We start from the raw sequence: 13,421 nt of genomic DNA on the forward strand, positions 1-13,421 counted from the left end.
ATAACTAAAAATGAATACAAAGCACATTTAAACATTTAAAAAATATAAAATATAATGTTCATGTTCAAAAATATAAAATTAGATGTTTTTATATATAAATTATATTAAAAACTAGTATTTCAATTAAACTAAATTATACAGAATTAACTGTAGATGTTGAATCAGAAAGTGTATCTCAGTATGGCAAGCCGTTTTGACTTTTATTCATTCTCAGGATATGAATTCTTGATATCAACAATTCAGTTTTCACTAGTTCAAATGCTAATTCTTGATATCAGGAATTGGATTTCTACTAGTAACAATTGCAATTTTTTGATTTTTTGGCTTTCTTACTAACAATCACATTCAGGATATCAGAAATGAACATTGTCACTAGTGACAATTAAATAGTTGATATCAAGAATAGACGTCTTTACTAGTAACCACGTGATTGCTGATATCAAAAATAAAGGTTTTTACTAGTAATAATTGTATTTCTGATGTGAAATTGGAATTTCAACTAGTAAGAAATGAATTCTTGATATCAACAATTGATTTTGAATGGCAGCCTATATGGTGACATTTAACTAGTGAAAATACAATTACAGATATCAGCAATTTAACTAGAGAAAATTTCATTGTTGATATCAAGAATTCCTTTCCTGCGAATTAATAAAAGTCAAAACGGCTTGCCATAATCTCAGGTCATTGGCACTGATATCAGTCTGTAATACTGCCTGTGAACACTAGAGTGCTCTGTCTGTCTGTCTGTGTACTTCAACTGGAACTAATCTGATAAATAGAAGAAATTACTTATCATATTACATCAAAATAAGATATGGAGGTTTCAGATGAGTTCTAGATTTAAATGTAAATTAGTCCAGTATCTATCCATCCTTCTGCATACTGCATGATATTTCCTGCAACTCAGAAGTTTCTCCTAGAGGATTCAGATTTAGTGCACCATTTAGAAGTGCATTAGCGTTGAATTTGCATTATTGTGTACAAACACAGCCCATGATAGGTGGCTTTTTGTGTGGATACAGAGAAGAGCTAATTATCTCAGGGAGTGTTTATCGAGTATATTATCAGAGGAACAGGTTGAGAGAAAGGTGAAACCACTTCCTGTTAATCGGGCCAGTGGAAATCTCTGGCCTGTTTGCAATCCTCTTACTGACGAACATCCTTGACCAGACACAGGGAGTGAGAGAGAAATTGTAGATTGGGTTTTGAGAGCAAGAATTTGAAAATGGTAGCTAGTATGAGGAAACTATTTTCTATAAGGTACTAGATTACAGTTAGTCTCAGTAACATAGTTTCAGTTTGGCTATACCATGTCAAAATAATAATCACTTGCTCACAGTATCTTACCAGAACTTACACATTTTTTCCTCTTCATTTAAGTTTTTTATAAGCTTCGAGATCAAACAGTTTAGACTGTCCTATTAAAGTTAACAGTTAAAATAATAAAGCAATAATGCATTATTCAAAGAAACTGCTTTTGATCAAAGACTGTACATTGTGCTAACATATGAGAAATATTTATGACCACAGATGTGGCCATTTACATTTTTTATTTAAATGTTAAATTGCATAGGTAATTAAAAAAATGTGTAAAATAGTTTGATTGGTTTGTTTGCAGCTGGACAAAAAATATCATTTTAAGGATATAGGCCACAAAGGCTTTAGCACTTTATACAAATGAGACATTTTAAAGAGTAAAAGGTATGATGGTTTGTCTTTGGAAATGTAATTAAGAGAGCTAGTTTTTGAATTTACTACAGTCAAATATAAAATTCCAAAAAAAACAAAAACAAATTTATAAACTAAGTTTTTTCTTGCATAATGGACATTTATTTTCTTATTTGGCATACTATATACAACATTTCTGGCTTATTTTGGATATTGCTACGGTCATTTATTGCATCCATGTGGTCTTATTTAATAGTTTTAGTTTGATACCAGTGTAAGTTTCCCCCACTGTGACCTGAATAACGCTACAAACTCTGACGTGGATATAAGCTCTTTTACATTGAAAGCCAATTTACAGCCTGATTAGTCCAGATCTGTCTGCCCAACCCCTCAAAGCTCTGGCCTGGGAGCTCCATTGCAGACAGAGGACACTTAATTATAGGTCCAGGAAGGAGAGAGATGGAGGCAGAGGGTCTGTGGACTGATACAATAGGTGGTCAGACATAGGACTGTCATCCTCTTCTCATATTAAAATCCATTATGAACTATGTCATGGATGGTTGCAAGAGAAGAGCTGTGGTGTTTAGGGTGTCGCTATGTGGTTTCTAGGTGTTCTGGGTGGTTTCTTATTGGCTGAAGTAATTCTAATCACTTAGAAAGAGGACAGAACATCTTTCCTAAAAACTGCTTGATTTGAGGTGTCACTGATGTCATCCACACCAACTCACAATAACATCTGTTGATCATGAGCATTCGCTGCAGTTTTGTCGCCTGTTCTTCAAAATACTCCAGCTCATTAATAGTGGACTGATTCTGATTGGCTGTCGATGTTTTTATTGGTCATCAGCTGGAAAAAAAAATTCATTCTGAAATGTCATTGGGGGTGTGTGTGTGTGGGGGGGGGGGGTACAATTGTGAGATATGAGCTCAGAATTGTGAGATTCAAAACTGCAATTGCAAGAAGAAGAAAAAACATAATTAAAAAGTCATGGCAGAAACAAAACAAAACAAACAAACAAAAAAAACAAGTGTGAGATGTAAACTCAGAATTCAGGAAAAAATTTTGATTTGTTGTGATGTAAACTTGGAATAAAAAAAAAAATAATGAACTGTGAAAAAGTCTAATTCTGAGTTGTATCACAATTGACATATTTTTCTCAGAATTTACATTTTTAAATAGTTTTATTCCATGGCAGAAACAGGCTTCCACAGTAATGCTTGAATTAGCAATGCAAAACAAAAAAGAGAGAGAGAGTCATTTGTAACAAATAGTCATTTGTAGCAAATTCACACATGAAAGAGTGAGAGAAGAGATAAAATGAGGTTGACGCTGTTTATTTCATTCAGTTCTGTATAAACTGATATAGTTGTTAACTATAAGAGGAACGTTGACATTTGTAATAATCTGTTATACACAATGTACAGATCACAAACACAGCTTCCTGTGTGAATTTAAAGAGTGTCATACAGAAAATATATAGCCGTTTTCAAACATCTTTTGCCTACCTTCTTTTTTTTTCCAATCGTGGGATTCTATTAACACAGGGAACTTTTTCAAATTAGTAATTTAATATAACTTGCAAAAACTTAATAAAAAGCTACATGCACAAAGCAATAGAGAGGAGTACACATACCTGAACAGACATTAAGGACACAATTGTGTGTGTGTGTGTGTGTGTGTTTGTATGCAGTGTATGTGTCTAATTTTACACATGGAACAAAAACATGTGAAACTACCTGAGTATATAGCCATGACACCATCATTACTGCACGCAAATCTCAGGAACTTGTTTAGCACAGGAAATTAAATTAAAATAAAGACATTATCTAATGCAAGAGTATAAACCCACCAAATGTACAGTGATTTTCTTTGGTAGAACGGTGTTGCCATTTTCGTAATCGCCTATTTGTAATAATGTTCACCTGAGCCCTTAACCACCACTGTTTCACTACAAATCAAACAGACAATAATAATAGCTATAAAAATAGAAAGAGGGATTATCCTCATGTTTTACGGAAGTGATTCAGACTCGCATCTCGAATGACTCTTTCTCCATATCGTTTGTTGTTAAAGGGCTCAGTCTTTCAGGACTCAACAGTGTGAAGAAAGCTGGCTGCCATCGAGACCAGAGGAAGGACAAGTGAAGCGTCCAGCTGAACCATTTACGTAAGAATCATCCATCAGCTGTTTATACTAAATAAAAACATTCAAGAGAATTAGCTTTCTGTTTATGTGAAAAAGCATGTGATTTTGTGGGGAAAAAAAGTTCATAACCGACTATTCCCCCCAAATGTAGTTTGCTATTTTGATTCAATAAACCAAATAGGACATGTTGTATTATAAAACTGTCACAAGTAGCCTAAACAACTCAAAGGAGATGATTGAGGAAGTGATGTCCCACAGGACTGGTTGCGTTGGAAATGTCCCTAGTTTGAAATACAATCAGCAAAGTTAACAAAAAAAGACCAATTTCTTTTCACAATTACCAAACAGTCTGTAGCAGTTGAGACATGGGTATTTTTGAAGCCCATGAGACCCAGTGTTTCACTTCCTGTCTTGTTTCTTTTCAATCATGCTTTCCTTTTCCTTTCTTCTGTTTCTTTCCATTTTCCGTGACCTCCGATGTCTTGCTGGTGCCATTGGAGATGCCGTTCACAGCAGGTTTAGCCGATTTGAGGCGTGGCTGCCGGCGGTATGTCTGGTAGTAGAAATTGGCAAACAGGATGATAAACGTGACGGCGTAGCCAATCAGAGCCCACTGCATCCAGGCCGGGAACGGGCAGCCCGTGTAGAGAGAATGAGTGGCGTGGCCAATGGTGACGTGGAACTGGATCTAAACACAAGCAAATCCACAACTTCTTTGATTGCTTAAAGTAGTCTAGAAGAATTTAAAGATCAGATATTGTCACAAAATGGCAATTTTTGTTTGATGCTGTTATACCTCAATAGTTTAAATGCAATCATTCACTGTGTTCAGCCGATTGTAATTATTTGCTTCATGATTTGGCCAAGATTCTGCAAGATCTGCTTTAAATCAACATATTGATTCTTAATCATTTTCAGAAATATGCTAAAGATGCAACTGTAGCTGGATGTACTATAAATACTGTAGTGGACTTTTGACAAATATACACCAGATTGCACATGAATGATTAATTGTGTTATTATAAATAATAGTAATAATAATGAATAAATAATAGTAATTATAACTGATTATTACATTCTTTGATCATTACATGGAAATTTCAAAGTTTCAAATTTCAAAACTAGATTTACTTTTATTGAAAATGTAATAATTTTTCTATGAAATTGTGTTTCCGCCATGAGATTTAAAAAAAAAAAAGTAAAGGTAATTGTGACTCTATTCATATAATTCTGATTTGTTTTCAAAGAATTGCTAAACTCAAATGCGAGATATAAACTAGCAATTCTGAAATATAACCTCACAATTGCAAGACAAAAGTTGTGATAAAAGTCGCAATTACCTTTTCATTTTTTATCCAATGTTGAAAAACAAACTGATATCAGAAAAAAAAAAGATCTAAACTCAGAATTTTGCAAAAAAAAGTTAGAATAGCGACAAACTTAGAATTGTGAAAAGTCAATTTTGAATTGCGAGAAAAAAGTGCAAATTAATTTTAGCATTCAGTTTATATCTTGACATAAAAAGTCGCAATTACCTTTTTATATTTTGTTTTTATTCCATGGTGGAAACAACAACAAAAAAAGCAGAATTGCAAGAAACAAATCCAAATTGTGAGATATAAACTCAGAATTTCCATGACTGAATCAGGCTTCCATACAATTGTGTACCTTGAGCTAAGTGAACAAATAAGCAACCCAAATCAGTTTGGTAGATTTTTAAGAGAGATGAGGAGTGGTTTTTTTTTTACCATCTGAATAATAGTGAGGTATTTCTTCCACCACAGGTACTTCTGGATCTTTGGTCCGAATGCTGCCAAGCCGTAGTAGCCGTACATCAGCACATGAATGCCTGAATTAATCGTAGCGCCAAAAAAAGCTGTGAAGAGGGAAGGAGATTTAATTGGATGTACATCAAAAAATATGTTGGTCCAACAAAATATCGATTCAGGTCTAGGATTGTTAAGGAATGATATGATCAATGGCACTGTTTCATGGAAATTAATTTTCTTGTATAAACAGTCACATACATGTGGGAATTTTTCAAAAGACACAGGAATCCCTTTCGCTCGAGGTTCATGAATGAAGCAAATTGCTTCAACATGCCATTCGGTTCAAGCTTTATTGCTTAAGTGAACGCCATTAAACATCAAGCACTGAATATGAAATGCCTCACCAACATTTGTTGAGACACAAGATTACAACATCCAGTCATCTCAAAGCTGTCCTTCACCCATTTCAAATCATTATCCTTTGTTCACCCTTTCCTCATTATTAACCTTCTGACCATCTGTACACCCTTCCAAACCCATTCCACGTCCCCCTAAGCTCTCCTAACTTTTCCTCCCCTTTCCTCAAATCTCCCCATCCTCCTTCTGTTTTTGGGTCTTTTCTTGTTCAAGCCTCAAAATGTACAACAATTATAAAGTGGAGAAGGTCTTGACAATGGTTCACAACCTTTATCATTTCAGAGGATCCACCTTGCTGGTCTACAACTTAATTTCCTCACACTGCAACATACGGTATGAGCAAAACGAGAAATGCACATGCAATTCATAAAATGTGACCCTGGACCACAAAAGCAGTCTTAAGTCGCTGGGGGATATTTGTAGCAATAGCCAAAATTACATTGTATGGGTCAAAATTATCAATTTTTCTTTCATGCCAAAAATCATTAGGACATTAAGTAAAGATCATGTTCCATGAAGATATTTTGTAAATTTCCTCTCATGTATAAATACTAAAACTTACATAACTTTCGATTAGTAATAAGCATTGCTAAGAACTTCATTTGGCTGCTTTAAAGGCGATTTTCTCAGTATTTAGATTTTTTTGCACCCTCAGATTAGAGATTTTCAAATAGTTGTATCTCAGCCAAATATTGCCCCATCCTAACAAACCATACATCAATGGAAAGATTATTTATTCAGTTTCAGATTATGTATGAATCTCAATTTTGAAAAATTGACCCTTATGACTGGTTTTGTGGTCCAGGGTCACAAATGTATACCTTGATTGCAAATGACATGAAAACTGTCATAATTTTCTCACACTTAAATTGTTCCAAACCTGTACGCGTTTCTTTCTTCTGTTAAACACAAAAGAAGATATTTTGAAAAATGTTGGTAACCAAACAGTTGCTGGTTCCCATTGACTTGACAAAACATGTAAAGGGACCAGAAACCCACTTTCAAATGATGACAGAATTGTCATTTTTGGGTGAATTACCCCTTTAAATAGCTTTGGATAAAAGCATGAAAACATGACGTCCAAATGATAAATGGTGTGTGTGTGTGTGTGTGTGTGTGTGTGTACTCACACTGTCCACCAGGAACCCACTTGATGCCGATCCACCACAAGATGAACATTGTGCAGTGGTGATAGACATGCAGGAAGCTGACCTGATTAAACTTCTTCCTCATGATGAAGAACACTGTGTCCAGAAACTCCACCCCCTTAGAGATGTAGTACCACCATAGCGCTGACGCTATCTGCAGAAACACCACCGGTATCAGTGACGATACACATTTCTATTTGTTCTGTCATTTTATCTATTATTTATTTTGTTTTGTCTCTCTGTTTTTCTTTCATTCCATTCATCCATCCAATTCGATCTATTGTTTGTTCTTGTAGTTTTATATATTGTTTCTGTCGTTTTGGCTGTCCTGTTTGTTTCTTTCTCTCTTTCTCTCACAGTGCTGGATTGTAACCAAATTGTTGTAAGTATAAAAAATAACTGTGATCTGTCAACTCCCATAACCACTGAAGCCTTGATAATCTAAGCTTTGCTGAAGTCACTTTAGATAAAGCCATACAATTATTCATTGCAGTTAATGTGCCATTTAGGTATATTTGCAGCAAGAGCCATCAGAATGGAGGCGTGGCCTACTGGTGGGGAGACTCCTGACTTCATCTCTGTCCTCACGTCACCAGGGAAACCAAGCTTGGCAATGAAGGTGATGATGCATGCCAAGACAACAGCATGAGGAAACTCTAACCGACGTCAGTGAAAGCGAATCTGGCCTCCTGATTACAGTTAAGCCTCGCTCTCACAGAGCTCTCAACTTTCTCCCTGTTCCTTACAGCTGTAAAATACCCTCTGAGTGCTACAAGATCATGGCTTCAGTCTGGAGTTTTTGATTGGGTTAGTCTGTGTATAATTCGCTTTACATAAAACCAATAGCAGTCTATGGTATGTCTTTTAAGTAAACATGTTTAAGGGACAATGGTGTATTTCTTACCCTGACTTCATTAACATCATTGGAGTAGTTTACGGGCTGGCAGAGGTAGCTGTATCCGGCCGCTCTGGAGCCCAGGAGCAGCTAAAGGCAAAAACACATTGTTCATTATTATTATTATGATTAAGTGCTCACTGAAAGGTTAATGGTCACAAAAGGTTAATATGCCACAGTTTATTCCTTAAGCTTTGGGAAAACATAATCTGCACATTTATGTCCCTTCGTAGCATTTTTTTTTATGCATGCAAGAGTTCGACTTGCAAAACAAGCAAGTTTTTTTGTGTAAGAAAAAAACACAAAGTAACATTGTGTAAGACGTCTGTGTAAGAAGTCAAATATGTCACAATTTTTAATTGAACCAGTGATCTTGTGCCAAACGTCTGTGACCTGTCTTTGGTCTGTCTGTAGTAAAATATTGCACATATTGGGCTGAAATCACTGCTATTTTACATATTTTTTTTTCACACAGTGAGCACTTCAAGCATGAGTAAATAAAAACCTGATACTGCTAAAATAATATAGCATAATATGAATATCAGGCAGGATTGCTGCATAAGTTGATAAGTCCTCCAGTTAATTATTATTATTTTATATTATATTTTGAACACTATTTTTTTATCCAATAAATATTATTTTAAATATTTGAGTGTGTGTGTGTATATATATATATATATATATATACATACATTTTTCATGCAAAATCTTATACTGTTATATTTTTATATTTATTATTTTATATTGTTATATTTTGAGCAGTATTTTATAATTCATTTTTAACACAAATAATTTGAAATATTTGTCAATTATATATATATATATATATATATATATATATATATATATCACTATATATTATTGCCATTTTTAAACTGAAATCTAAAAATCTTATTCTTAAAACAAGACAACAATTTGCCAATAGCAAAACAATTTGGGATTTTTTTTTTTTGCAGTATATATTTACACATACATACACATGTACCATGAAACTTCCATGCAACAACTCTTGTTGAGGCCACTATAAATGCGATTGGTCCTACTAGATTCAAATGGATTGACAAGGAGATCAGCAGACCTCTTTGCAGATGTAGAAGTTAAGCAGCACCATGCTGAAGTTGTACACAATGAGGGTTTTCCTGAGCTGAAAAGGCTCCCGGGTCTGCATGTAAAGGGGTCCGACCCAGAGGAAGAGCAGGTAGAGAACGCTGATCCCCAGGGTGGGGAGCGGAGATGACATCATCGGCCATTCCTCTACGCGCTTATCTGAGATTTAAACACACAAAACCCAATTTCATTCAGAATATTTAGCTTTTTTGATTTTCTTAAAAATATAAAAATGCAAAAAGATTCTCACCTGCTATGGTAAGGCTCCATTTATAAAACTCTACAGAGTCATTCATAAAGTGAACGACTGTCTCCATGGCTCTAGTTCTAAGATGATTATCCTGTGAAGGAAACAGAATAGAAGCATTTTTAAAGTGCTCGTCTATAGTCTTTCCCTTGCACAATATGAAAACAATTCCTTTAGGACAGTCGGTCTGACAATACAATGATTATTTCACAAGACTGCAAGTATTAGATTTTGATTGCTCATCACATTGTGCCACATAAATGTGCTGTAATGAGATTCTGTTACACAATAACTGAGCTAAAATGTAGGATATAGGTAACAACATGCAAAACATGAGTCATTTCGTGTTGTTTTCCAGATTTATTGCGCCAAAAGACGAACCCAGAAACACTGTGACAGATGTGTACTTGTATTACTGAGTGTAACTATTTTAAATCAGCAACTAAACCACTTCCACACCTGAGTGCCAGGTAAGCAGAATTAATATAAGTCACAGTCCACCAGTGTCATTACATAATCAGCTCGTCTTCCACAGACCTGCTGACGCCCGTGCATTATTTAGTGAGCCTATCGTTTTGCACTGAGACAAATGGAAGGAAAACAGGACAGTTGTATACAGTCGCAAATTTAACACACAAGCAAAAGTGTAAAATTCACAAGCAAAGCTGGGAGAGAATAAGCTTTACTAAAAATACTTGGGGTTACATCAGGTTAAACTTGATTGAAATCTTTAAGGGCTGTGTGGAAGAAAATAATCATCCAAATGAAGCAAAGTATGCTTATGCATGTATGTAGTGTTCAAAAAACAAATATTTGCACACTTCAAAATGTCTCAGTATATCATTGCATTAGATAAAACATATCAAATCAAGCGTCTTTGTCTGTGCTGGAATGCTCTTCAGGTTTTTCCATCATTTTTGCTCAATATCTTGGAATCTACTGGTATTTTGGTGATTTTTAAGTGGATCTTTAAGGTCAGTTTTCCTCAAATTCAGACTTGTGTCCTAGCAGAGTAACCACAGATGTTATGTGTTCATCACAAATGGACTATAGGAGGCACTAAACACAAACAAACACAGTCACACGATACTTATGTCTTCATTTTCAGTATAAGGGAGACCGGCGCTAGTTGTCACAAAGTTTTTGTCTCAATAACTATAAGCTTTTGAGTCCACTCAGTGTTTGAGTTTTGAGAAAAACTCATTTTTTTGTAAATGAGTCTGTCTTCCAAACGAAAATTCCAACATCATCATTTTGTTAAATCATAGGTGTACATAATAAAAAAGCACTAAAATGCATTCCGATAAGAGTTCACTATAATGAAGGCAGATTTTAACTGAAGATTGAACTGTGTTCTCAGGACAAGAGTATATTTCAGGTTGATTCAGGTCAGCACATTTACATTGAGGCAAGTTGTCACGTGTTTTATGTTGCTGCTGTTGTTTTTTATACAATTTATTAATTGCAATTTCTGTTGACCAAAACGTTGGTTTGGTATATTCACGTTTTTGCATTTCCTACTTGTTTCACAGCTAAAAGATTAATAATTGGCTGTTTAATGGCGGTTTGTACCCCATATAGTGTGACAACATGCCCCACTATTGTGTATTGTTTTTCTGGACAGTAACATTGGAAATGATGAATAGATTTATTTTTTATCCTAAGACTAAGGTCTGTGAATACAGAATTTGACAAAAATAAACCTAACATAGAAAAATATCTCTAGCCCTGGTTTACTCAATGCACTTTCAGAAAAAAGGTACAAAAGCTGTCACCTTTTAAAAGGTACACATTTGTACCTTATTTGCCCTTAAAGGTACCTTAACAGTACATATTTGTACCTTTCTGTCCCGGTGACCGCTTTTGCAAGGTAAGAGGGTATGCTGCTTTTATTTAAACCCTAACAAACTACTTTGTTAATACGTACTACTTGTTTTCTTTAATATTAATACCTAACTTAGTTTGATATTTTGTATCTAAAGCAATGACATTCAGATAATTTGAAGTTTAAATCAAGTCTCCAACTATATTTTGAGGCCACTTAACATGCAAGGATGGCATAAATGCTTCTTCACTATAAAACGGAACAGATGTAGCTGTTAAAATAAACATGTCGGAGTGCAGTGCAAAGTTCCTGTGCATCCCCGCTGAAGACAAAAGCCTCCGTGCGCGTGTGTCAGCAGGTTTCACCAGCATTTGTCAGTCAGGCTGTAATTCCTTTTGATCTACGAGCTTAAAGTGTAAGTACAAATGCCCATCGACCCACATCTGAGGCCGCAGCTCTCAGAGGGATGATCGCCATGAAGGTTATCACCACCAGATGCTCCAACTACAAGCGACTGAGGTCTAAATATTTCCATGAAACTAAGAAAACCATAAGATGCAAACAAACTAAGCATGTATGAAATGAAACAAACATGAGCAAGAATAAAAGGAATACGCACAGAATCAAATCAAGGTTCTTTAATGGTTCTTTACAGTATCTTGAATTCACCAAATAACCTACTATGGAAAATCAACTGGTCACTGTCAAATAAATAAGTCATTTTTTTATTTGCATTTATGCAACACATTAACATTTAATCAGTTATTATCCATGATTTTTGTGCTCTACCGTTTATAATTTATATTATTAATAAATTATATATTGTTTATCAATCTGAATGCATTAGGTTAAACCAACTATTTCTGCCAACAATGAGTTTCCATGTTACTTTTGAGATTGTTTCTTTACAGGTTCCTCAGATCAGTAGCTACATTGGGTTCTGGGTTCTTTAAAACATTAGTACAAGATGGTTTACTAAAGAACTAATAAAAAGCTATTTGTGCATCTTTTTAAAAAGACCTTTATTTTAAACCTGCAGACAAACTTAAACGCGTTCAACAAGTGCTACTGAATTATTCCAGTAGGGAACATGACTAATCTCCATTAAAGCGATTTAACTGGATCTGACATTTTGCAGTAAACTGTCATTTGCATTGAAATGCACGCACATTTCCGAGCCAAATAGGTGTAGATTGAAGTCTGGTACCGATGCAGAAAAACACACTCTTGACACACACAGTCTTACCTTGCGAGCGCGTGCCTATGCCGACATCAGATGCGGTGCAACCCAGGTAAAATATGAGAGTGAATAAATGCCTGGATTTAAATCTACAGTGTGCGTTTAAACACATCAACCCCGCCGGTTTGGCAATAATAACGCGAAGGCAAACTGAATGTAACTAACGGGGCTGGAGCATATGAGGAAAGCGCATCTGATCAGAGTGTCTGACACTGACTGGACACCGGTCTGTCCGGCACTGAGCATGCGCAGTCGCGCCATGTGGGGCTTGGGCGCCGGTGCGCTCGGATAACTCCTTTGTTTAGGCGTTAAAACCCAAATCATATCCGGCGGGTGTCAACAGACGCGTGAGCAGCACTTATCTTAGCAAACGTTTTATCCGTTTGGGGACTCGGCAAAAATATTTCCAATAGAAACACACACGTTTTAATCGAATACATATTTTTGTTTGATCACTATATTATTTTTGTAGCCTATTCTATTTTTTTCAAACATTTTATTAGCATAATTTAATTTATTATTATTATTATTATTGTCGATATAAACGGATAGCCTATCATATTTTTCAACATCATTATAGTGTAACGTTTAATGCAACATTTTAATAAATTACATGTTTTATTCACATCATTGTTATATTATTTGTACTCAGTTTGTATAAACATAATTATTTTCCTATTTAATAATTTAATATCTAATAAGTATGATATTATTATATATTATTTTATACATATTTTTAACATCATTGTACCTTTCTGTTATTTTTTCTTTTAATAAAATACATGTTTCATCCAGGTTTGATTTATAATTTTTTACTTTAGTTGGATAATATTGAATAATTTATTATCTAATCTTTATATTGAGCTATAATATATTATTATCTAATTATTATTTTGAATACATATTTTTCGACATCATTGTAGTGCAAAGTTTAGAAAAAAAAAACATGTTTTATC

The 13,421-nt window shown here is 34.8% G+C and overlaps 1 protein-coding gene across 1 annotated transcript; it reads right to left on the bottom strand.

The window, feature by feature from the left end:
- Window positions 1-2,490: 2,490 nt before the first annotated feature.
- On the bottom strand, window positions 2,491-12,726 carry LOC306859299 (very long chain fatty acid elongase 4-like). Its single transcript, XM_079400272.1, has 7 exons — window positions 12,472-12,726; window positions 9,404-9,494; window positions 9,125-9,312; window positions 8,056-8,136; window positions 7,134-7,305; window positions 5,566-5,693; window positions 2,491-4,505 (listed from the first exon to the last, which is right to left on the bottom strand). The coding sequence occupies exons 2-7, from the start codon at window positions 9,468-9,470 to the stop codon at window positions 4,239-4,241; spliced, it is 903 nt and encodes a 300-aa protein (XP_079256398.1). The 5' UTR covers window positions 9,471-9,494; window positions 12,472-12,726; the 3' UTR covers window positions 2,491-4,238.
- Window positions 12,727-13,421: the final 695 nt, after the last annotated feature.

This window comes from Barbus barbus (assembly GCF_936440315.1).
Source record: "Barbus barbus genome assembly, chromosome: 40".
NCBI classification, from domain to species: domain Eukaryota; kingdom Metazoa; phylum Chordata; class Actinopteri; order Cypriniformes; family Cyprinidae; genus Barbus; species Barbus barbus.

Bases quoted from the DNA above. Each gene is read 5' to 3' on its own strand.
- LOC306859299 (XM_079400272.1), bottom strand. From the start codon at position 9,470: ATGGAGACAGTCGTTCACTTTATGAATGACTCTGTAGAGTTTTATAAA. The intron at 9,313-9,403 runs GTGAGAATCTTT...TTTAAATCTCAG, and splicing joins ATGGAGCCTTACCATAGCAG to ATAAGCGCGTAGAGGAATGG. The intron at 8,137-9,124 runs GTCTGCTGATCT...TTTTGCCTTTAG, and splicing joins ACTTCTACATCTGCAAAGAG to CTGCTCCTGGGCTCCAGAGC.